General features: G+C 46.1%; 1 protein-coding gene across 1 annotated transcript in view; it reads right to left on the bottom strand.

The window, feature by feature from the left end:
- LOC137525520 (uncharacterized) overlaps nt 1–25531 on the bottom strand; it is a 177603-nt gene that overhangs the window by 86266 nt on the left and 65806 nt on the right. The window contains exons 5-7 of the mRNA XM_068246642.1: nt 12000–12282; nt 9968–10162; nt 33–125 (exon numbers count right to left, since the gene is read on the bottom strand). Coding sequence (XP_068102743.1) covers nt 33–125; nt 9968–10162; nt 12000–12282 — 571 coding nt within the window. The remainder of the gene's footprint in view (nt 1–32; nt 126–9967; nt 10163–11999; nt 12283–25531) is intronic.

Raw genomic sequence — 25531 nt, 5'->3', positions numbered from 1 at the left:
CCTCTATATAAAATAATTGATAAAATACTCACTTGGGTGGAAAGGCTTTCCCTGGGAGTGTGCTAGGTCAGAGTTGGTTCTGTCCTGATAGAAGACAGGGGATGTTGGCTTTGGTTTATCTTTTCCTGAAACAGCATCATATCATATAAATGAAACAGCAGATGATGCTGTGATCCAATAGTGACAGAGATTTCACTCAAGGCATGAAATGTCCAGCAAGCACAAAAACATTTTTTCCTTCGTATATTTATTCTTTTCTACCATTTAATATACTGAGTATATAAAACGGTTACTACAGCAAACAATTTGAAGTTCAGACATGGCGAGTTAAGAGAACAGCGACAACTGCCTGGCTGTACTCATCTGCCTATTCTGCATGAAGAGATCAAGAGAATCTGATCTGCCCACTAAATAGCATGTCAAACTGCACAAAGACAAAGAGCCATGTGTGCACGTACTGTGTGTGTGTACAGGGCAGCCATCAGGGGGGGGGGGGACAACTGACATTGCAATGAGGGGCCCAGGGCTTCTGGGGGCCCTGGGCCCCACCCCAAAGCGCTGGAAGGGCCGCATGTGCTGGCTGCGGGCCTGTGGCTCACTAACCAGCACACTGCGTTCCAGCACTGAGAGAAGAGTGACATCAGCGCTTGAACATGGGGAGCAGATGAGTGAGCCCGCTACAGTGGACTTTCTATACTGGGGCACCACCTATATCTGGCTACAGGCTACCTATACTGGGCCACCACCTATACCTGGCTACCTATACTGGGGCTGGAACCACCTATACCTTGCTACCTATACTGAGGGCACCGCCTGTACCTGGCTACCTATACTGGGGTACCACCTATACTTGGCTACTTATACTTGGGCGCCTATAGCTTGCTACCTATACTGGTGCACCACCCATAACATGCTACCTATACTGGGGGCAACTATACCAGGCTACCTATACTGGGGCACTACCTATAGTTGAATACCTATACTGGGGCACCTGTATCTTGCTGGCCTATACTGGGGCACCAGCTATTCCAGGCCACCTATACTGGGGGCATCTACACCAGGCTACCTATAGTGGGGCACCACCTATAGCTGGCTGCTTATAATAGGGGAACCTATACCTACCTAGCTACCTATACTGGGGGCACTTATGCCTGGATACCTATACTGGAGGCACCTATATGTGGCTAGGGCAGGGGGATGAGCTGAGACAGAATGGGACAAGAGGCAACATAGGGCGATAAAAGAGGCACAGGGGGAACAGAGGCAGACACAAGAGGCACAGGGAGAAAAGAGAGGATAAGGGAACATGAGGTCACACAGAGGGACACAAAAGAGGCACAAACTGAGGTGAGACAGAGGGGGACAAAAGAGGCACAGGAAGAAGAAAAGAGAATGGATAAAGGTTAAGAACGGACCTACAAGTCCCTCTCTCATTTGTTAACCAGAGACTACCTGTATTTTGCTAGTATTTAGCTCCACCCACAACATGCCATTGCCACGCCCACTTTTTGCTGCCTTACGCTGTGCATGCCGCTTTCTTCAGTGTTAGAGCCATGCGCATTTTTCGCCGCAGCGCACTTCCCGCACGGACACGGGGGTGGGGTGACTAGTGGGCGGGCACAGCAACCAATGGGTGCGCCCAGGTAGGGAGGGGCCCAGGCTTGATGATGTGTGAGGGGCCCGACATTTCTGATGGCAGCCCTGTGTGTGTATGCGTGTGTATGTAGTGTGTGTATGAATGTGTCTTTGTAGTGTGTGCACTGTGTCTGTACCGGCTGCTTGTGAATGTGCTGTGTTTGTGTGTATACTGCATAAGTGTTCTTGTGTATATTTTTATTTTTTAACATCAGGAATTTGCTGTGTTTTCCCAGTTGTTGCCATACTCCTGGTAATGATGATCACTAGTGGTTAGCAATGCAGCCTTTTCAAATTGTCACAAACATGCAGGGATGTTCTACAAATATTTTCATTGCTATTCTTAAAAATTAATAAAACAAAATGAAATAGAGACCACTGCCCTCCATTCCAAGTCTACTGAAACCTTTCATTTACCATGCAGGTTAAGGTGATGCCCCATCTCTCAATGTTATGAACTGGACAGCAGAGTCTGTTGACCCCACAATTAATGGTAGGTATGGGCTCTTCAGGTGTGTAGAGTCTAAGTGGCTATTAGTTTACATCAGAGCACCCCACAAGGAATGATGGACACTACACCTTAGCAGGTAATAGGTTACTTTGGTGATAATCCCTGGGATTTCCCCACCCGTCTGTAGCCAGAAAGAACAGCATAGGCAAATGCAGGGGGGGGGGGGGGGGGCTACAGCTGCCCAGAATCCCCCCTCAGACTGGGGCAGGTGCAGTGTCTGGGGACAGGCACAAGTTGAGACACCAGAATATCAGCAGGCATCCTGCAGCTCAGCTCACAGCACCTCTCCCTTTCTTTCCCTGCTACAGCTGACTTTGGATATAGCAGCAGCGTGTGTACAGAGCATAGAGCAGCAGTGTGTGTACAGAGCATGGAGCAGCAGTGTGTGTACAGAGCATAGAGCAGAAGTGTGTGTATACAGAGCATGGAGCAGCTCTGGGGAACTTAACAGAGTACAGAGCCAGGTATAAGCACAGCCCTGTGCCCCTGCTGTGTGAATGCTTCACTTCCCCCTTCATTACTAATGTCGGCTATCCTCATTATCTGCATCTAAACTGCTCCTGATCAATCCAGTTGGTGGTCGGTCGGTCGGATGGGAAATTGCACTATGCGTACCCAGCATGATGTCCTACCATATCATTGTACTGTATTGTGTGTGGCCTAGGGAGACCTTTCAGGAACCCCCCCCCCCCCCCTTGAAAATCCTGGGTGATGCTTTGATGTGAAGGCATAGTCAGGTGAAAAAAGGTCAGGGGCAATAAATGGAGGGGAGGAGGTGCCCTTTTTACTGGTATTGGCCAGCAATACATAGTATAAAAAAACCTTACCCCTAAAGAGGACAAAGCTTGCGTAAGGTAATAGTATTTATTAGAAATCAGACACTAGTCGGATAACATGTTTTTATGGAGCACAGTTCACTTCATCAGATCAATGACAACACTGTCTTAAAAAATGGGTGTAGGAGCAAGGAACACTCCATGAAATGTGTTATCCCACTTGTGTCTGATTTCTAATAAATAGTACAATATTACATTACGCAGGCTTTATCCTAAGGTATGTATACTATTTATTACTGGTGGCCAATATCATTGTCATTATTTTTGAAGTGTCTCCTCCCCTCCAGTTATAGCTGCCACATTACACTGGAGTCCCATGTGTGGGGAAGCGGGGTTGTTTTTTAGTCTAAATTCTTTTGAACTTTGTTGACTACTACCTCTTTTCTGGATCACAACCCAGCCTACCTGTGATCTGTAACCCCAAGTGAGGAGGGGACTTCCTCACATGCTTTTATACCGTGGTTGCTGGTCTTGCAACTCTTTTGTGAGTATCATTCAATTGCTACATTTATTACTGACGTATCATTTCCAACATACCACACCATAAGAGGCTCCCGTTGTCTCTTTGTTTTTTTCCTGTCCCCTCTGGGAGGTCAAAAGATCACCAAGGAGTACAACAGTACCAAAGTCACTGTCAGGTGAATGACAAATGTAGGTGGATCAAAAGCCAAGGTCAATGGTAGGGGGAGATAAGGTATAAACAAGGTCACAAGCCAGGGTCAAATCAAGGCTTAAATAAATATAGGCAGAGACACTAGGGTATTAAGTCAAGCTAATCAAAGCTGACAGAACAATCAGCACTGAGTGCTGAGTGAAGTTTTGTATGGTGTAACCATTGGTGTCAGCAAAACAGATTTTCTGATTATTGATGATCTGCAGTATCACCAATAATACAGATGCTATACCTGATTATGTGGTGATCTGCAGAATCACCAATAATACTAGTATAGCCAGACACAGGACAACCATGTGAGATAGTGTTTGGTGCAACAGTAATGAGAAGAGGAGATCTCCCGAGGAGCGGGAGATTTAGACAGTACTGCAGCCAAGGATCCCCTGAGGAGCTGGGGATTCAGACTGTACTGCAACCAGTTGACACCTGAGGAGCAGGGACCACTGACTGTGCTGCAAAGGATGATCACCTGAGGAGCAGGTGATTAAGACTATACTGCAGCCAGTGGACACCTGAGAAGCAGGGACCACTGACTGTGCTGCAAAGGATGATCACCTGAGGAGCAGGTGATTAAGACTATACTGCAGCCAGTGGACACCTGTGGAGCAGGGACCACTGACTGTGCTGCAAAGGATGATCACCTGAGGAACAGATGATTAAGACTATACTGCAGCCAGTGGACACCTGAGGAGCAGGGACCACTGACTGTGCTGCAAAGGATGATCACCTGAGGAACAGGTGATTAAGACTATACTGCAGCCAGTGGACACCTGAGGAGCAGGGACCACTGACTGAGCTGCAAAGGATGATCACCTGAGGAGCAGGTGATTAAGACTATACTGCAGCCAGTGGACACCTGAGGAGCAGGTGTTACAGACAGTGCTGCAAAGGCTGATCACCTGAGGAGCAGGTGATTAAGACTATACTGCAGTTAGCGGACACTTGAGGAGCAAGTGTTACAGACAGTGCTGCAGATGAGCTTCACTTAAGGAGTAGGTGAAAGCTACTACAGATTCCTCACCAATGGCGACGCCCACTGGTGAGGACAGGAAGGTCAGACAAGCAGAGTAGGCAACGTACGGACAGACAAAGTACAAAGACAGGAGGCTGATTCAGTGTAAGGTTCAGGCAGAGTCGGCAACAGTAATCAGATAGGCAGAGGTACAGAATCAGCAAGCAGGAGAGTGGTCAAGGAAGCAGAAGGTCATAACAGATAATACAATGCAATTAGTACTTTAAGCTATCAACAGAATCTGGCTAAAGTGTGGATCCCCAGCTCCTGCTGGTTCTAGCACACTTTGGGATCTGACTAGGGTCTGAGCGCTAACACGTTAGCATTTGCAACAGCAGACAAAGAGCAACTGACAGGCAGGAACTATATATACTCAGAGCGATCCACAGCGCCGCCCCAGTCACTCAGCCAATCCGGAGCACTACTGGAGTCAGCTGACCGGCTGATCAGCTGACTCCCCTTCTACTTGCATAAAGGTCCTGTCGCCTGGCACGCATGCGTAACCCTCAATCTATGTGCAATAGAAGGATCAGGCAAAGCAGCAGCATGTAACTGTGCGGCAGGGGCCGCCGGCTTATACGCGGAGATAGCCGCCATGCCGCTTGCCTCTGCGGCGGTATCTCCACCATCTATTACATATGGGCATTGGGGAAGGACAGAGTGGGTTGGTGGGAAACTTTGGGCGCTGGCACAACAGATGTGCATAGGGCATAATACTGTAAAAACACGCAAAGCCATGCATGAGCAGGCCAATGGCATGGAGGATGGTAGGTTTGACACCCAGCCAACACAGTCCTGGAACTTTAAAATAGGAAAGGTACCTTGCTCAAAAGGAATCTTTTCCTTCTTGGACAACATGTTTGACTGAGTATTATGAATACCCCCACTGTGTGTCAGGAAAGGAGGTTGGGCAACACAGTGAGGGAGCCTATACTGTTATTGGTGTTATCCTATGAGGAGAATGACCAAATGGCCATGCCCATTCAGGTAAATAGATACCTTACATATTTATATCAGGCATTAAAGAGATTTTTTTTCTTTAACATAAGAAAAAGAGTGTGTTATGAGGAGAATAAGAAGAGACAAGCAAAAGAGAAAATAAATCCTCTTACCCTGTCAGTATTTTGCAGGAAAAGTGCCTCATGCAGCATGGGTGGAGGGAATGCTGTAGTGTGTAGAAGCTATGAGTGCTGGGCTATTGAGCTTTTAATATCAGCTTATGCAAATTAGATAAGAGATGTTACTACCCACAAGGAAGTGCATAAAAAAGGCTGATTTTTAATTAGGCCTACACTGAGTGGGAGGGGTTTCACTTTTTCAGCTGTATTTCCATTGACAGCAGGAGCTTTTTTCCCCTCTGAGAACTGGGTTTTCCCTGATAAACTTGCAACAGCTTCACATTTACACCTTTCAGTTCCTCTTTACTAAGAACTCATTAAACCACAAGGGTGTTGCATTTTAATATTTCTGAATGTTACGACAAGGAGTGTTGAGGTCTTTTCCTGGATATTTGAAGTACCCGAAGTCTGGACTGCACAGATGTTACTAGCAAAGTCTGTTTTCTTTGAGCTCTTTCACTCAACTGATGTAATGCTGACTCCATCATTTATAGTCTTTGATGGATGATGTAGGACATTAAAAATAAAAACAAGGAGCTTTCATAATTTCCTGCAGCCACTAACACGGTTCAGAAGCATCCCCCTGTGACATATGGCCAATTCTACAAATACTGTAAACGTGGGGTTGATGGAAAAAAAATAACCAATATGACAAGTCACTTCAATCAAGAAGTCTTCTATTAAGGTGAAACTATAATGGATCAAGATGTGAGTTCTAAACCTCGAAAAAAGAAAAGAATAGAAAATAAAAAAAACTTTTAGGAACATTGAAACATTAAGATGAAAATAAAATATTAGTACACCAATAAGATTTGTTGAGTTTACAGTAAATGGGTATAATGTCTGCTAAAATATCCTTTTTTTCCCTCCCAGTACATTTCAATGGAGCCAGGAATGCCCCCTGGAGTACACATTCCCATAGAAGTCTACAGTTACTGAACATTGCAGCCTTTCCCTGGTACATACATAGGATGTGATGAATGATTATGTTTATGTCCAGATTGTGATTGCAGCCATGAGGCCAATAATTTATTATTTGCAATCCCTTGGCTGACAGATGAGACCTCCTCTCTTCCTCCATCTTCACACCCTTCCCTTAGTTCGCCTACGCTTTCTCTATGTTGACTATTTTCTGCTAGCAGTCCCTCCACTTATTGCTCTCTTATTCTTTAACTCTTCCTCTACCTCACAATACACACTACAAAGCTCAATAAGAAAAGTAAAAAACATAAGAGATCCAGCAAATATTGAGCAAATTTTTCTAAATAGTTGTTCACGTTTTCTGAAACAAAAAAAGGGAACAATTGCAGCGATTTGTGTAGTCCACAAAAATACATCGGAGGCAGTGTTCCAAGCCTAAAAAAATGAAAAAATGTGTACTGTCACTTCAAATTTCCAAGCTTTCACCAAGTGAGACAGGGGGGAGTCTTTTAGGCCCCATTTACACTTTTAGGGCTGGTGCACACCAGAGCGGTTCTGAAGCGTTTTTTAATCCACTTGCAGGGGGAAAACCGCTTGGCTAATGAAAGTGAATGGGATGGTGCACACCAGAGAGGCTCGTTTTTTCCAGAAACGCAAACTCCCGGGCTGCAGCATTTTTTGGATTCCTGAGGCGTTTCTGCCTTCAATGTTAAGTATAGGAAAAACGCAAAACGCTCTGAAAAGCGCTAGATCAGAGCAGGCGTTTTTGTTACGGTAGCTGTTCAGTAACAGCTTTACTGTAACAATATCTGATATCTGCTACACAAAAACGCTCCAAAAAACGCTAGGCATGTTTAGAAAACCTCTCTAAACATCCCTAGAATCGCTCTTAAATCTGCTTCACAAACCTCTAGCGTTTTGAGGATCTGCTAGCGGTTTTGGTGTGCACTGGGCCTTAGATACACTTAAATGAACCTCATTGGCATGCATGGAAAAATGCAATCTGAAAATTTGCATATAGAAAGGCACAACAATCACAAAACCACAAAGGATAAAACAAAGGTCAGAAAAGTCACAATATGCAGATTCATGCATGTGAAAAAATGCAAAAAAAAAAAAAAATCACATGTGGAATTTGCATGGATAAGTGTAAAGGCAGCCTTATGGCTAGAACACACTAATGCAATCCCATCCACTTTTATCCACTTTCAGCAAAAAGTATTGATGATTGCTGAAAAGCAGACAGAAGAAATCTTGTGTGCAGGTCTTTACACTTTAAATCATAGCGAAATGAATGCAGCCAAATGTACTGCAATCAAACATTGCACAAGTTTTATATCCATTTTCTCCTTTAAATTTTAAAATAGATTTTCTCAAAACAATGTAAAGTACTTTTTAAAAATTGTATGGGGGCTGTATAATGGAATGCAAAAATGGGCTCCTTGGACTTCATTGCAAATGTGAAAAATATGACAAATTTTGGCTGTAATTTTGGAAAATTTTCACTAAGCAAAATTAGCCTAATTTACTGCAAAATCAAGTTCAGGAATTTTACCTGCTCATCCTTACATGTTAGAAGTTAAAAATGCGTAACTGGAGGCACAATGGAGAAATACATTTAACAGTAATACCGTATTTTTCGGACTATAAGACGCTCCGGACCATAAGACGCACCTAGGTTTAGAGGACAAAAACCAGGGGAAAAAAAATATACTGAACCTGGTGCGTCCATGGTGCAGTGCATCTTCAGTATCTTCTCCCCCCCCCCCCAATTATGTCCCTGTGTCCTTATATGTGCCCCCTGTGTCCTCATATGTGCCCCCTGTGTCCTCATATGTGTCCCTCTTTGTCTTCTGTCCTCCTCTGTCTTGAGTACTGTGTGTCCCCTTGTCCTCTGTGTTTCCTATCCTGAGTGTCCCCTGGCCTGATTTTTGTGTGCAGTGATGTGGAAATATGGTACTTATGGCAAACACTGAAATGGTGCCTGTCCCCACCCCCACCAGTCAGAGATTCCTTCCTCTGTAAAACAGCACTTATCCCCCCCAGCACATGACACCCATCCCTCTACAGCAAATGACTCCCCTGCCCAGACTGTCCCTCATCCCCTCACCACATGACACTCTGCCAACCAGCAGCACACCCCTCCCCAGTTCCCCCCAGCAAGTTGTCATCCTTGGGAGAAGCATGTAGCACCCATGGCCCCCGGGGTAATGTGCAGCTCCGGAGTGAGGGACAGTTTGTACCTGAGCAGAGGGAGAAGCCATCCCGATCCCACAGCTGTAGCGATTACAGCCCGGACCATCAAAGCCCGCACCGAGAGAGGGGAGAGAGTGGCAGAGCATCCCAGCTGACCTCGGCGGAGGTAGAAGTAATCCGGATCTGACTGCTGCAGCGATCGCAGCCCGCACCATTACTGCCCGGACTGAGAAAGGGGAGAGAGTGGCAGAGCATCCCAGCTGACCTCGGCGGAGGTAGAAGTAATCCGGATCTGACTGCTGCAGCGATCGCAGCCCGCACCATTACTGCCCGGACTGAGAAAGGGGAGAGAGTGGCAGAGCATCCCAGCTTACCTCGGCGGAGGTAGAAGTCATCCGGATCCGACTGCTTCAGCGATCGCAGCCCGCACCATTACAGCCCGCACCGTGAAAGGGTAGAGGGCGGCAGAGCATCCCAGCTGACCTGCAGACCGGCGGCTTACAGCATAACGAGGACACAGTGGGGAAATGAGTAGCGGTAATCGTCCATAGGAAAGCCGCTAGCTGGTCCGTGCACGCAGCTGAAGCCTATCTCTCGTCACTTCCGCATTAGTGACATAGCGGAAGTGACGAGAGATAGGCTTCAGCAGCGTGCACGGACCAGCCAGCGGCTTTCCTATGGACGGTTACCGCTACTCATTTCGCCGCTGTGGCCCCGTTATGCTGTAAGCCGCCGGTCTGCAGGTCAGCTGGGATGCTCTGCCGCCCTCTCTCATCGGTGCGGGCTGTGATCGGCGCGGCTACGATCGCTTCTCTCTCCACCCAGGTACAACCTGTCCCTAACTCCTTAGCATCATATTACCCCGGGGGCCCCTAGAGACACATGGAAATAGCAGGGGACACAGGACAGCACACGGGGCATGACGTAGCGGATGGGGGACTCAGAACAGGGGACAGAAACTTGGCCAAAATTGCTGTATCCGGACCATAAGACGCAGTGACTTTTTCCACCCATTTTGGGGGGAGAAAAAGTGCGTCTTATGGTCCGAAAAATACGGTAATTTACCTGAGTGATATTGAAAATGTTTCATATTTCTTAGTTTTCTGATAAGGTGTACATTGTCAGCTTTCTCTTTGTATGTGAAGAGTAGAAGATCACTGGCCAGCTGTTCAATGCTGGGCTGATTCTTTAGGATCCTATCCTTCTCCCAATCACTGCTGTCCTCTAGATCATCAATCACCACAATCACCTTGTCCTGCCCTGCAGACACAGATAAGAATAAAAGTCATTTTCCTTTTATTTCTTCACATGCATGCTTAAAAAGTCTTGAATGTCCTCCTACAATCTTGCTTTGTGTTCATGGGCAAAAGGCACAACAGCAATATTAGCTGTTTTGACCAGTGCTGCTTGGATACTCCTTTTACCTAGATATCCGATGCGCTTCGGATATACGAGTTCCAAATTTTCCGATCCGAATTGGATAATCCGGTATCTGGCCGGATTCGATAATCCGCATAGAAAACCGGAAGTGGCCTTTAAATTGCTTCTAAAACAAATGAGGCATGTAGCATCATTATTTTTTAAAGGGGAACACTAATTGATGCTGTGGGGACTTAAAATACCCCTCTGATTGGCTTGATGAGGTCAGGTGGGACTGGGCAGGGTTCCCTTCTGTGATTGGTTGCTAGGGCTTCTGCTGGGAGCCCTCTGATTGGCTCAATGATGTCATCTCCTTAGTTACAGTATTAGGATCCGGATATCTGCCAAATATCCACGGATATCCGGGTATCCGACCAAATATCCGCGGGTTGCTATCTGGATTTTGGCCCAGATATCCAGAATCCGAATCCGGTCGGATAGCTGAAAAAAGTTTGGATATCCGGGTTACCCGGATATCTAGAATCCTGATGAACAGCACTGGTTTTGACACCTGAGCATGGTAAGGGAATGGGGAGAAAGATGGGCAAACAGCATATAAGTTGAATAGTGGTGCAGAATGATGTGCAACTACACTTAACGGCGCAAAACTTCTTTTGACCTCCCTATGCTGCCTGTACCTCTCTCCATTATTTGCTGAAAACGTGATGTATGCCTTTTAATACTTTTTGAATAAAAGTGATATTTTAAAGGGATGTGCATGGCCGCTCTTAGCTAACAGTTGGATCTACTACCTTACTATTGGCAAGTTGCACTCCCTCAGTGGATTAGCCTTACCTGTGCACAGTACTTCTTTCTTTTGTACTATATAAGTTGAATAGTGGTGCAGAATGATTTTCCGCTATGCTGCTGTGTTAAACTTCTGCTTGAGGACAGTCATTCATAGTACATTTTACAATGCTGGTTTGCTGAACATCAAAAGACAACCTGGTGCTGTTGACTAAATCCCAAAAAATAGACATCACCCTAATAGTCTTAGGCTTGGTTCATATATGACATAGTGTTTTTTTGTTCTGGCACTTTCCGCAGGTGCATTTGTGTTTTTATATTGTGTTTTTGGTGTGTTTTTCATGCATATTGCGTGCATTTTTACTCATTTGCAGTTGGCTAATTGAAAATGCATATGCGTTTTGTATGCGTTTTTACTTTAAAATATATGCATATCATTAGGAAGATAACAGGAAGCAGAAAAAGGTCTTTAGTTTATAATTAAAAACGCAGCAGAAAATGCATAAAAAACGCAACACATATGCATTCCCATAGACTTTCATTGTGTTAGTTTTGGCAGCCAGCGTGCATATTATACAACAACACTGCAATCATTTGCAGAATGCTTACTGTAAATATGCATGGAAAACGCATACATATTTTTTACATGCATTTTTTCCTGCAGCTCACAGAGTTCCATTTTACGCTCCGCCAGCATTTCTGCCATGTGTGCACCTGGCCTGAAAAGTGTGTGTGTCCATGTGAGTGCACGGTCCTGCTGTTCTGACTCTGTTTCTAATTGTGCTGACACATTAACCTTATCTTATCTGACAAAACCCACTAATTTAATATGCCAAGTATAGTCAGCTTTGGTGAAGACATTTGTCAAATATTTTGTGTATACAGTATAAATAATGTTTCAGCTTTCCATCTTTGTTGTGTGCTGTCTTACCCAGCATGTTTTTCAGAGTGTCCAGCTCTTCATCATATAGGGAGTTGGTGACATCAGTGACATTGATAGTCCCTCTGGTCTTAGTGTGATAGAGGATGCCGAGAGTGCACTGAGACACATCATTTATGAACTGTTGGCCTCCTTTGTTGGAGATGTAACACCCTCTGACATCCTGGATGTGGTCTCTGAAATGTTCTGATGAGAGCAGCCTCTGCAGCCAGGAGTAATCTGATCTGTCTGATCTGGAGAAGATCCCAACCACATGTTTGTTGCTTCCTTTCTTCTGCCACAAAGAAAGACAAAACAAACAATAAGATGGGGGGGGGGGGGGTGGAGTGAGCTGGCATGTTTATGAATAAGAAAAAAAAATAAATAAAGCATCCCAATTACTAAATGGGTTTAAGTGTTTACATTTCCTTCAGGAAAATAATACCATCCTCAACAACAGTTGTGCGTTCTGCAAACATTTAAAGTATACAGTATCTGTAAACAATAGAATAAGAACTGTGACATTTTTCACACATGGGGCTTCGGATCAGTAAATGTGTTTTTCTGTGCGATTGTCCGTACAGTGCTCAGACCCCACAATCACAGGAAAAAAGTTCAATTGATAACAGTTCCACTGTCTGCAGCAATACACTCCACTGTCTGATTATAATATACACTCTCACCAGCGTTTAGTGGCTGATTTTATCACAGATCAACAGTATTCACTTTATGAAATAGATGTTCCCTAGGGATGACAGGAAAGAGCTAATTCCGTTCCGCCGGAATTCCGGAATTCCACCAGCACTAAATTCCATCGCCATTACATTTCCGCGGAATTTTGCGGATTTAATTTCAGCAGAAAAATTAAAGTAATTGCAAATGAAACCTTGTTTATGCTAAATGGTAGCCCATGGGACCTAGTGGCTGTTCCCCCGGTCATTTTTAAAAAAATTTAATTTTTTTTTTTGCGGCAGGAGGTGTTGCTTACGCCATGGAACCTAGCGGTTGTCCCATGGCGGTCATTTTGGCGCCGCAGGAGGTGTCACTTAAGCCATGGGACCTAGCGGTGGTCCCATGATGGTCATTTTGGTGCCGCAAGTGGTGTCACTTAAGCTATGGGACCTAGCGGTGGTTCCATGGCGGTGGTTTTGCACCGCAGGAGGTGTAGCGTAAGCTATTGGACCTGGCGGTGATTCCAGGGTGATGGTTTTGGTGATGCAGGAGGTGTCGCGTAAGCTTTGGGACCTGGCGGGTGGTCCCAAGGCGGTGGTTTTGGCACCGCAGGAGGTGTCGCGTAAGCTTTGGGACCTGGCGGGTGGTTCCATGGCGGTGGTTTTGGCGCCGCAGAGGTGTTGTGTAGGCTATGGGTGTGGTGATATATTGGGGTGCTGATGATGTTAGGAATACAGGAACATATTCTTTCATTTTTCTGCCTGTGTTCCGTGTAGGTCTGCTAGAAGGGAGCTGTTGCCTTGAGTTGCTTGGGGCAAGGAAATGGGTGATTGTCTTGGCCATATGAAGTACTTTGAGTTTCTGTATGCAGTTCCTCTGAGAGTGGTTCCCTGCTAATGGGATTATCTGCCTGGCTTTTTGAACTCAGGAGACAGCCCATTGTCTCAATACACAAAGCAAGACTACCAGAGACTGGAGACTAACACAGGAATGTTTGAAATGTACTTGACAGCCTACTGGAAATGGGTGAAGGGGTGAAGTCCTTTTGATACCATTTTCTACCTGTGGAAATTGAATTATTGGTGGAGGTGCAAACTATACCCTGTAAATTACATCTATTGGAAGGGGGTTGGAAAACTCTGCAGACTTTAAGGGCTGAGACAGGAAAGCTTTGATGCTAGGAAAGAATGGGAGGAAGCCTTAATCAAGTTTTCACCTGGAGTTGGAAAGCCTTACTTCACAATCTTTTGATGTATAGACTTTTACCTGGAAATGGAATTATGTCTGAGATTTAATTAAAAACTAGTTCCTCCCCTCCCCAAGGAAGTTGCAGCCTCCAGGCGTATCTCACAGTATAAAAAGCAGAGCCAGATGCCTAGAAAGAATCTTCTCTTGGAGGTAGCGCTTTAGCTAGGGATGATCGCGACTCCTGGTCGAAACGGCGTCCTCCCGTCAGACAACGTTCTAACCTAAGCTGGTAACGTTCTTTTTTCCCCCGTTTATTTTTACGCGAATATCCGTGTGTGTATTTTTGTAACTTTTATCTTTGTAACTTTTTTACTCATAGCCTAGAAGAGATTGAAGTGTGTATAAGTCCATGCCTAATTGTATGCTTGAGCAACACTACCATATGAAATTGTAATTGCATTGTGTGTGGGGCGTTTGTCATACGTTGGCCTAAAGCGCGCAGCTGACCCAACGTACGAAAACGCCAGTGCGAGTAGCGACAGCAGAGTGGCTAACAGTATCGTTCGGAACGACTGTTAGTGGGTTTGCTTCACTACAGTGTAAGATTGCAACTGTGTGTATGTGTGTGTGGGTGCGTGGCGTTCCCGTATTCGGCCTAAGCGATCTGGTCAAACCCGCAGTCGGGAACCGTATACGCAGGCGTGCCGCGGGCCGGTTCCTGTCATAATTGGCTGGCAGTGGTGGGATCGTTTAGTACATTAGTACGCAGTTTAGCTCGCTATTCTGAGTACTAAAGGCTGGAAGCTTGCTAGAAGCAACTAGCCTACAGAAGTCTACTCAGTGCAGAATCTATATATGTTTTTTTTTTGTTCAAGGATACACACTTGGTATTTTGCTTTCCCTTCCCCCCTTTTTTCTTTTTATTTTGCAATACGATGGCTCAGAAAGCATCCAGCTATGCAAGGCAAAACAAAGAGATGCTACTCAACTTGTGTGAGCACAGAGGCATCGAGACGGTGAGCGGCGAGACGAAGGAGCAGTTGGTTCGTGCCCTCGAGGAGTATGATGAGGCAGAGCAAGCCCGTGCTTCAACGTCAGCGGATGCAGCTCACGACACGCCAGAGGAGGAATCGCTTCCGCCACAGGATGCGAGTGGAGATGATGTCCTGGATGATCCACCGAACACGGAGATGACATCTCTGGAAGCCGACTTACAGCTACTAGGTTCGGCTGAGCCCGAACTGCGCCTAAAGCTGATTATGGAACATCGGCAAGCAGAGAGGGAAATACGACAAGCCCATAGGGAACAAGTTGCACAGCGAAGCCAGCTGGAGCTGGCTAAACTTCAGCAGCAGAACCGATCTGCTGGACCTTCTCCACAGACCACAGTCAAGTCAGCACCATCAAGATTAGTCAAGCTCTTTTATTGATAAAAGGTAGCATAACAAGCATAACAGCGACAGCAGCGCTGTTTCGGTCAGAGACCTTTCTCAAGCTGTATCAAGCAGTGTTATACTTAATTGTACCCACAATGTGTTTAAATAAATTTATTTAAACACATTGTGGGTACAATTAAGTATAACACTGCTTGATACAGCTTGAGAAAGGTCTCTGACCGAAACAGCGCTGCTGTCGCTGTTATGCTTGTTATGCTACCTTTTATCAATAAAAGAGCTTGAATAATCTTGATGGTGCTGACTTGACTGTGGAGAAGACGTTGAGGTGTCGAAGTGTGCAGAGGCACTACAAGTCACAGCACATCTACTTCCCACCGTGGGTGCTTGCTACACACTGATCTACTACCAATCTGCTGGACCCGCAGAACGCGAAGGTGAGCGAGTCCACATAATCCCCCTGGATAAGTTCCCCGCTATGGACAAGGACTCTGACATAGACACTTTCCTACAGGGGTTTGAAAGGACTTGTCGGCAGTATGGGGTGCCCCGTGAGTAGAGTTGGGCCGAACCTCCGATTTTAGGTTCGCGAACCGGGTTCGCGAACTTTCGCGGAACGTTCGGTTCGCGTTAAAGTTCGCGAACCGCAATAGACTTCAATGGGGATGCGAACTTTGAAAAAAAAAAATTTATGCTGGCCACAAAAGTGATGGAAAAGATGTTTCAAGGGGTCTAACACCTGGAGGGGGGCATGGCGGAGTGGGATAGATGCCAAAAGTCCCCGGGAAAAATCTGGATTTGACGCAAAGCAGCGTAATAAGGGCAGAAATCACATTGAATGCTAAATGACAGGCCTAAAGTGCTTTAAAACATCTTGCATGTGTATACATCAATCAGGTAGTGTAATTAAGGTACTGCTTCACACTGACACACCAAACTGTTCACTGAACAGAACAGGTATGCAGTGGCGGGTTCACAGAACAGGTATGCAGTGGCAGGTTCACTGAACAGGTATGCAGTGGCAGGATCACTGAACAGGTATGCACTGGCAGGATCACTGAACAGGTATGCAGTGGCAGGATCAATGAACAGGTATGCACTGGCAGGATCACTGAACAGGTATGCAGTGGCAGGATCACTGAACAGGTATGCAGTGGCAGGATCAATGAACAGGTATGCAGTGGCAGGATCAATGAACAGGTATGCAGTGGCAGGATCACTGAACAGGTATGCAGTGGCAGGATCACTGAACAGGTATGCAGTGGCAGGATCAATGAACAGGTATGCAGTGGCAGGATCACTGAACAGGTATGCACTGGCAGGATCACTGAACAGGTATGCAGTGGCAGGATCAATGAACAGGTATGCACTGGCAGGATCACTGAACAGGTATGCAGTGGCAGGATCAATGAACAGGTATGCACTGGCAGGATCACTGAACAGGTATGCAGTGGCAGGATCAATGAACAGGTATGCAGTGGCAGGATCAATGAACAGGTATGCACTGGCAGGATCACTGAACAGGTATGCAGTGGCTGGATCAATGAACAGGTATGCACTGGCAGGATCACTGAACAGGTATGCAGTGGCAGGATCAATGAACAGGTATGCACTGGCAGGATAACTGAACAGGTATGCAGTGGCAGGATCACAGTACAGGTATGCAGTGGGCTGAGGGCTCACTGAACAGAACAGGTATGCAGCCAGGAAGAAGTTAAGCCTAACTAATCTTTCCCTATGAGAGACTGCAGCAGCTCGCCCTACTCTCACTAATGCAGGCACACGAGTGGCCATAACGGCCGCCGCTGCCTGCCTTATATAAGGGGGGGTGGGGCTCCAGGGGCTAGTGTAGCCTAATTGGCTACACTGGGCCTGCTGACTGTGATGTAGAGGGTCAAAGTTGACCCTCAGGTGCATTATGGGGCGAACCGAACTTCTTCCGCAAAACGTTCGCGTGCGGCACCCGCACGCGAACCACCTAAGTTCGCGCGAACCACGTTCGCCGGCGAACCGTTCGGCCCAACTCTACCCGTGAGCAGTGGGCAAGATACCTCACACCAGGGCTGAAAGGCAAGGCCCTGAAGGCCTTTGAGAGTCTCCCCCAGGAGGATGAAACAGACTTTGAGGCGATTAAGAAAGCCATCATTGTGCGATACCACCTCACGCCAGAGGTGTATCGAAAACGTTTCAGGACAGTGCAGCGAGGTCCTAATGACAATTACCTGGATCATGCGTGCAACCTGCGCACTGCCTTCCAGCAGTGGGTAAAAGGACTGGCTGTTGAAACCTTTGATGCCCTGCAGGAACTGATAATAAAAGACCAGTTCCTCCACACTTGTCCTGTTGAGGTCCGGCAGTTTGTACGGGACCGAGAGCCGAAGACCGTGGATGAGGCCGCAAAAGTTGCTGATGCCTACACGTCCAATCGAGCATCTGACTTTCGGAGGACTACGGCGCCCAGCTGGAAGGGAGAAAAGACTACGAGACCTTCTCCTCTGAGCACCCAGCGAAGCCAAGTCCCGTAGCCGCCTGGAGGTAGAACCGCCACCGTTGACACTCGGAGATGTTTTGCCTGTAACAAACCTGGTCACATCAGTGCTACGTGCCCAGAAAAGAAGAAGGAAGCCCCAAACTCTGGCGGGGCCTGGAATGCATTGTGTGCCACCAGGAATGCAGGTAGCTATGCAGAGAATCTGCAACCTGTCACGGTTGGGGATACAGTTACCACCGGTCTGAGAGACACTGGAGCAGAGGTGACTCGAGTGCACCCCCAGCTTGTGAACCCCGAGGAGTACATTCCTGGCAAGACTATGGCTGTCAAAGGAGTTGGGGGTGTCACCCCCGCCATACCCACCTCCTTGGTCCACCTGGATTGGGGGGCCGGCAGCGGAATGAAAGAAGTGGGGGTAATGGATGCCATCCCCACAAACGTTTTGTTGGGTACTGACCTGGGACGGTTAGTGGCCCGGTATGAGCCTACTCCAAGCCCCGTGCAGGTAGAACACATCATGGCCAGCCCTTACCACCCCCAGACAAATGGGTTATGTGAGCGATTCAATGGTACTCTGAAACAGATGCTAAGGGTGTTTGTTGAATCGCAAGCTAGAGACTGGGAGCGATACCTGCCCCACTTACTGTTTGCTTATCGTGAGGTGCCCCAGGCATCCACCGGGTTCTCGCCCTTTGAGCTCTTATATGGGAGGAGGGTACGTGGACCCCTCAATCTCATTTGAGAGGTCTGGGAGGGGCAGGATATGGGTCTCGGGGTCTCCATAGTGGAGTACGTTCTAAAGTTCCGGGAAAAGATGGACACCCTGGTGGAGTTAGTGCGAGAGAATCTTACTCAAGCCCAGGCCACCCAGAAGCAGTGGTATGACCACGGGGCTAGGAAGAGAGTTTATGAGGTAGGTCGCAAGGTATGGGTCCTAAACCCGATGCGACAGAATAAGCTGCAGGCCGCTTGGGATGGGCCCTATACCATACATAGGAAGATTAGTGATGTGACCTATGTGGTCACGCTGGATGACCGAGGTAAGCAGCTGAAAACGTACCATGTCAATATGTTAAAGGAACATCATGATAGAACCGCTGGCGCTCTCCCTGTCTGCAGTTTGCTACCGGACGGTGAAGCAGAGGCCCTGGTTGACATCCTGGCCTCCACCCAGGAAACCGACTCTGTTACCGAGGTGCAGATCAATCCGGAGTTGACAGCAGAGCAGCAGGCTGGGCTATCTGATGTGCTGACCCTTTACCGTGGTACCTTTACAGCCCGCCCTGGTCTGACCAGCCTGGCTGTACACCATGTTGACACCGGAAATAACAAGCCGGTTAGACAGTCAGCATATAGAGTCTCCCCTGAGGTTCAGGCCCACATCAGCAAGGAGATTGAGGTAATGCTGTCACTAGGGGTGATCCAACTGTCGCACAGCGCATGGGCATCACCTGTAGTGCTAGTACCCAAACGGGACCAGAGCACTCGGTTCTGTGTAGATTATCGAAAACTAAATTTGATAACTGCGTCAGAGGCTTAACCAATGCCGAGGGTCGATGAATTGTTAGATAAGCTAGCTGGCGCGCAATATCTAACAATCGTGGATTTGAGTCGGGGATACTGGCAGGTCCCTCTAACAGCCGAGGCACGGGAGAGGTCTGCCTTTATCACCCCCTCAGGTCTGTTTGAATTTAATGTAATGCCTTTCGGAATGAAAAACGCCCCGGCCACCTTCCAAAGGGTTGTAAATGGTCTCCTGGAAGGTTTGGAACACTGCGCTGTCGCCTACCTAGATGTCATCGCCATGTTTAGCGCCAACTTGAACGACCACTTAGCGCAGCTGACACAGGTTTTGGGGCCCATCACTGCAGCAGGACTAACAGTCAAGCCTAGCAAGTGTCAGATAGGCATGAAACAGGTACAGTACCTGGGACATGTGGTGGGGGGGGGGGGCTTCGTCCAGATACTGGGAAGGTAGATGCCATTGTGTCCTGGCCCACCCCCCACACGAAGAAGCAGATTCAGTCCAGACTGCTGGGTACTATAGAAAGTTTGTCCCCAACTACAGTGCCCTCGCCAAGCCATTGACAGATCTCACCAAAAAGAAGCTGCCCAAGCAGATTCTCTGGACGCCAAAATGCGAACAGTCATTCACAGCTCTGAAGAGGGCCCTAGCCAGCCCTCCCGTGTTGCAAGCACCAGACTTCAGCCGACGGTTTGTAGTCCAGACGGACGCCTCAGCCTTTGGCCTAGGTGCTGTGTTAAGCCAGGTAAACCAAACTGGGGAAGAACATCCGATTCTGTATTTAAGTCGGAAGCTGCTACCCCTGGGAGGTAGCTTACGCCACCATAGAGAAGGAGTGCTTGGCAATTGTATGGGCCCTACAAAAGCTGCAGCACTATATCTACGGTCGCGTATTCACAGTCGTAACCGACCAAAACCCTCTTAGTTGGTTACATCAGGTTTCTGGTGACAATGGCAAATTGCTGAGATGGAGCTTAGTTCTCCAACAATATACCGTGGTGTGAAAAACTATTTGCCCCCTTCCTGATTTCATATTCTTTTGCATGTTTGTCACACTTAAATGTTTCTGCTCATCAAAAACCGTTAACTATTAGTCAAAGATAACATACATTTAACACAAAATGCAGTTTTAAATGATGGTTTTTATTATTTAGTGAGAAAAAAAAACTCAAAACCTACATGGCCCTGTGTGAAAAAGAAATTGCCCCCTGAACCTAATAACTGGTTGGGCCACCCTTAGCAGCAATAACTGCAATCAAGCGTTTGCGATAACTTGCAACGAGTATTTTACAGCGCTCTGGAGGAATTTTGGCCCACTCATCTTTGCAGAATTGTTGTAATTCAGCTTTATTTGAGGGTTTTCTAGCATGAACCACCTTTTTAGGGTCATGCCACAACATCTCAATAGGATTCAGGTCAGGACTTTGACTAGGCCACTCCAAAGTCTCCATTTTGTTTTTCTTCAGCCATTCAGAGGTGGATTTGCTGGTGTGTTTTGGGTCATTGTCCTGCTGCAGCACCCAAGATCGCTTCAGCTTGAGTTGATGAACAGATGGCCAGACATTCTCCTTCAGGATATTTAGGTAGACAGTAGAATTCATGGTTCCATCTATCACAGCAAGCCTTCCAGGTCCTGAAGCAGCAAAACAACCCCAGCCCATCACACTACCACCACCATATTTTACTGTTGGTATGATGTTCTTTTGCTGAAATGCTGTGTTACTTCTATGCCAGATGTAACGGGACACGCACCTTCCAAAAAGTTCAACTTTTGTCTCGTCGGTCCACAAGGTATTTTTCCCAAAGTCTTGGCAATCATTGAGATGTTTTTTAGCAAAATTGAGACAAGTCTTAATGTTCTTTTTGCTTAAAATTGGTTTGCGCCTTGGATATCTGCCATGCAGGCCGTTTTTGCCCAGTCTCTCTCTTATGGTGGAGTCATGAACACTGACCTTAATTGAGGCAAGTGAAGCCTGCAGTTCTTTAGATGTTGTCCTGGGGTCTTTTGTGGCCTCTCGGATGAGTTTTCTCTGCGCTCTTGGGGTAATTTTGGTCGGCCGGCCACTCCTGGGAAGGTTCATCACTGTTCCATGTTTTTGCCATTTGTGGATAATGGCTCGCTGTGGTTCGCTGGAGTCCCAAAGCTTTAGAAATGGCTTGATAACCTTTACCAGACTGATAGAGCTCAATTACTTTTGTTCTCATTTGTTCCTGAATTTCTTTGGATCTTGGTATGATGTCTAGCTTTTGAGGTGCTTTTGGTCTACTTCTCTGTGTCAGATAGCTCCTATTTAAGTGATTTCTTGATTGAAACAGGTGTGGCACTAATCAGGCCTGGGGGTGACTACAGAAATTGAACTCAGGTGTGATAAACCACAGTTAAGTTATTTTTTAACAAGGGGGGCAATCACTTTTTCACACAGGGCCATGTAGATTTGGAGTTTTTTTTCTCACTAAATAATAAAAATCATCATTTAAAATTGCATTTTGTGTTCCATTATGTTATCTTTGACTAATAGTTAACGGTTTTTGATGAGCATAAACATTTAAGTGTGACAAACATGCAAAAGAATAAGAAATCAGGAAGGGGCAAATAGTTTTTCACACCACTGTAGCTTCACTATTCAACACAGGAAAGGGAGCAATCATGGGAATGCTGATGGGCTGTCCCGTCAAGCAGAACCAACAATGTAGGCGCTGGCAGGATAATCTGGGAAGATCATCTGCCTTGCCCCATTCTAAAGAGGGGAGGTGTGGTGATATATTGGGGTGCTGATGATGTTAGGAATACAGGAACATATTCTTTCATTTTTCTGCCTGTGTTCCGTGTAGGTCTTCTAAAAGGGAGCTGTTGCCTTGAGTTGCTTGGGGCAAGGAAATGGGTGATTGTCTTGGCCATTTAAAGTACTTTGAGTTTCTGTATGCAGTTCCTCTGAGAGTGGTTCCCTGCTAATGGGATTATCTGCCTGGCTTTTTGAACTCAGGAGATGGCCCATTGTCTCAATACACAAAGCAAGACTACCAGAGACTGGAGACTAACACAGGAATGTTTGAAATGTACTTGACAGCCTACTGGAAATGGGTGAAGGGGTGATGTCCTTTTGATACCATTTTCTACCTGTGGAAATTGAATTATTGGTGGAGGTGCATTTATACCATGTAAATTACATCTATTGGAAGGGGGTTGGAAAACTCTGCAGACTTTAAGGGCTGAGACAGGAAAGCTTTGATGCTAGGAAAGAATGGGAGGAAGCCTTAATCAAGTTTTCACCTGGAGTTGGAAAGCCTTACTTCACAATCGTTTGATGTATAGACTTTTACCTGGAAATGGAATTATGTCTGAGATTTAATTAAAAACTAGTTCCTCCCCTCCCCAAGGAAGTTGCAGCCTCCAGGCGTATCTCACAGTATAAAAAGCAGAGCCAGATGCCTAGAAAGAATCTTCTCTTGGAGGTAGCGCTTTAGCTAGGGATGATCGCGACTCCTGGTCGAAACGGCGTCCTTCCGTCAAACAACGTTCTAACCTAAGCTGGTAACGGTCTTTTTCCCCCGTTTATTTTTACGCAAATATCCGTGTGTGTATTTTTGTAACTTTTATCTTTGTAACTTTTTTACTTTGTTTTTGTACATCTTTTGCATATATCAAGTTCTGCATTGTTCCATTTTTTTTTTATGGAATATTAAATCGTTATTTAATAAGCTTGACTTCTGCTGTGCTAAACTAACACTCATAGCCTAGAAGAGATTGAAGTGTGTATAAATCCATGCCTAATTGTATGCTTGAGCAACACTACCATATGAAATTGTAATTGCATTGTGTGTGGGGCGTTAAAGCGCGCAGCTGACCCAACGTACAAAAACGCCAGTGCGAGTAGCGACAGCACAGTGGCTAACAGTATCGTTCGGAACGACTGTTAGTGGTTTTGCTTCACTACAGTGTAAGATTGCAACTGTGTGTGTGTGTGCGTGCGTGGCGTTCCCGTATTCGGCCTAAGCGCAAAGCTGACCCGAATACGAAAACGCGGATTGCGCGCTGAGGACTCGACAGCAGAGTGGAAGTGTCTAGCGAACCGCTAGTGGTGGCGGTGAGAAGTGTTCTGGGGGGGGGGGTCACAGCATTGTTTGTAGCTTAAATAAGGCTGCTCCCCGCTTGATCTGGTCAAACCCGCAGTCGGGAACCGTATATGCAGGCGTGCCGCGGGCCGGTTCCTGACAATGGGACCTATACAAAATGGTTGGAATAGGTGAGATAGCTAGGAAGCTGGTTGCTAACATAGGATTGAGGGCCCGTTTCCACTAGAGCTAATCTGCATGCGTTTCCTGCATGCAGATTCCCATAGACAATACAAGTGGATGGGCCTGTTTCCACTTGTCAGGATTTCTGAGCGCTTTTCTGTGCAGAAAAAATCTGCACGGCAGAGCCCTCAGTATTTGCATACCGCATACCGCTATGCGATTCGCATACAATGTATTTAATAGGAAATTTGCATGCTTTTTTTGTATGTGAATTTTCATTCAAATTCGCATACAATTTTGCATAGAAACAATGGAAAAGCATTCAGGCACTGCCATGGTTAAATTTGCATATATAGTCATCCATGCAAATCATATGCAAATTCGCATGAAAATTCTCATACAACCGCATGCAAAATTTGCATCCGCATGAGAAGTGGAAATTGTTTTTTGTTAAGACTTTGCTGATCTTAGTTTTCAGAACGGGGTCCTTGCATAGTAATCCCCAATACCTTCTGATGACATTCTCTACCTCCTTGTGTTGTGTGTTATAATCCAGACATATTGCAAATTCATATTGACCACTTTCTTGCATTTTCTGATTATCCCTAATAAGAAGATCTCTGTCTTTCTGCTTAACTCTTTCTATTTCCTGTCTAAGGGGGACACCGCAAGACTTGGAGCCGCTTCTGGAAGTAATTTGCATACAGCGCAGCTCATAGCGTCTCAGTCTACCGCCGGCCAACGAGCTCCTGATGGGTCATAGTGACGAAACCGATAGGGCGTGGCCTAAGGCGGCAGACAAGGAGACGCTGGTAAAGCGGCGGTGAGGATGTCCTATGGGAGTTTTATATGCACATCTGATTTTATAATATGTGAGTGCAATTTTAAGTTGTTTTATTTCAATAAATGCGGAATTACGCTATGGAAGCCGACTGTCAGTTTGTGTAGGTATCCATCAGCCTGCTGATAGAAGTCTATCAGTCTTACCTAAGCGGCAAGCGCTGTTTGCTGGTCCCTGAATGGTCAGTATATTAATCTGGTGAGCCTGCATTGTTTCTATTTTACTTGGTGAAGAGCATGGTGAAGGAATTGTGAAACACCTGGTGGTGTGGAGGCACAGTTGGTTTTTGCAAGCTGGCTGCATGATATGCACAGTGTCAGGTGCAGGGGTGCACACACGTTTGCACATGTATAAGAAATAAGAAATATAAGATCTATACAGGTTTACTCTATGTTGCATTACTATTTTCTACCCTGAGGAACAAGTGGAAGCTAGACGGGTGTTCAGCAGAGTATTAAGACTCTTTCTAAGCCTGATATGCTGATCTGTGGTGGAATCAGCCACTCTATCTGGTGAGCCTGTATTTTATCTATTCAAAGCACTGAGCACACAGCTGGTGACTGGTATTGGAGATGTAACTTTTAAAAACTTGATTACGCTATGTTTGGTTGTTTGTGCTTTCCCCAAGTGCCAACAAAGGACAAAGGAAGACGACAAGAGGGAACATCTATCTCATAAAGTGAATACTGTTGATCTATGATAAAATCAGCCACTAAACGCTGGTGAGAGTGTATATTATAATCAGACAGTGGAGTGTATTGCTGCAGGCAGTGGAACTGTTATTAATTGAACTTTTTTTCCTGTGACTGTGGGGTCTGAGCGCTGTACAGACAATCGCACATATTTCTAGGGGAGAAGATACCCCATTCTGTATAAGGATCCCCTAACAGTTCTGTAAATAACATACATACAGTGGAGGAGCGCCTATACCCTTTCAATATCTAAATATGTTTTTTCTGTCAGGTGATGAAAGCGACACTTAAAGGGATCAACAACCGCTTCCATTCACATGAATGGAAGCAGTTGTTTCTAAAGATGGTACTGGTGTTTCCCATTATTCCCGTATATAGTGCAGTGGATCTATCATCTTGTCTTTTGCTGGATGCTACCTGCAGTGTCCAGGATTGGCTATGTTTGACGGTTCTTCATCCCCTTGCTGGAATCAAAAGCGTATATTATGAACAAATGACTGGAACC

The sequence above is a fragment of the Hyperolius riggenbachi genome, chromosome 7, assembly GCF_040937935.1.
Source record: "Hyperolius riggenbachi isolate aHypRig1 chromosome 7, aHypRig1.pri, whole genome shotgun sequence".
In the NCBI taxonomy this organism is placed as follows: domain Eukaryota; kingdom Metazoa; phylum Chordata; class Amphibia; order Anura; family Hyperoliidae; genus Hyperolius; species Hyperolius riggenbachi.
Note: the sequence above shows the minus strand (reverse complement) of the source record. Positions and strands in the feature narration are given on the sequence as shown.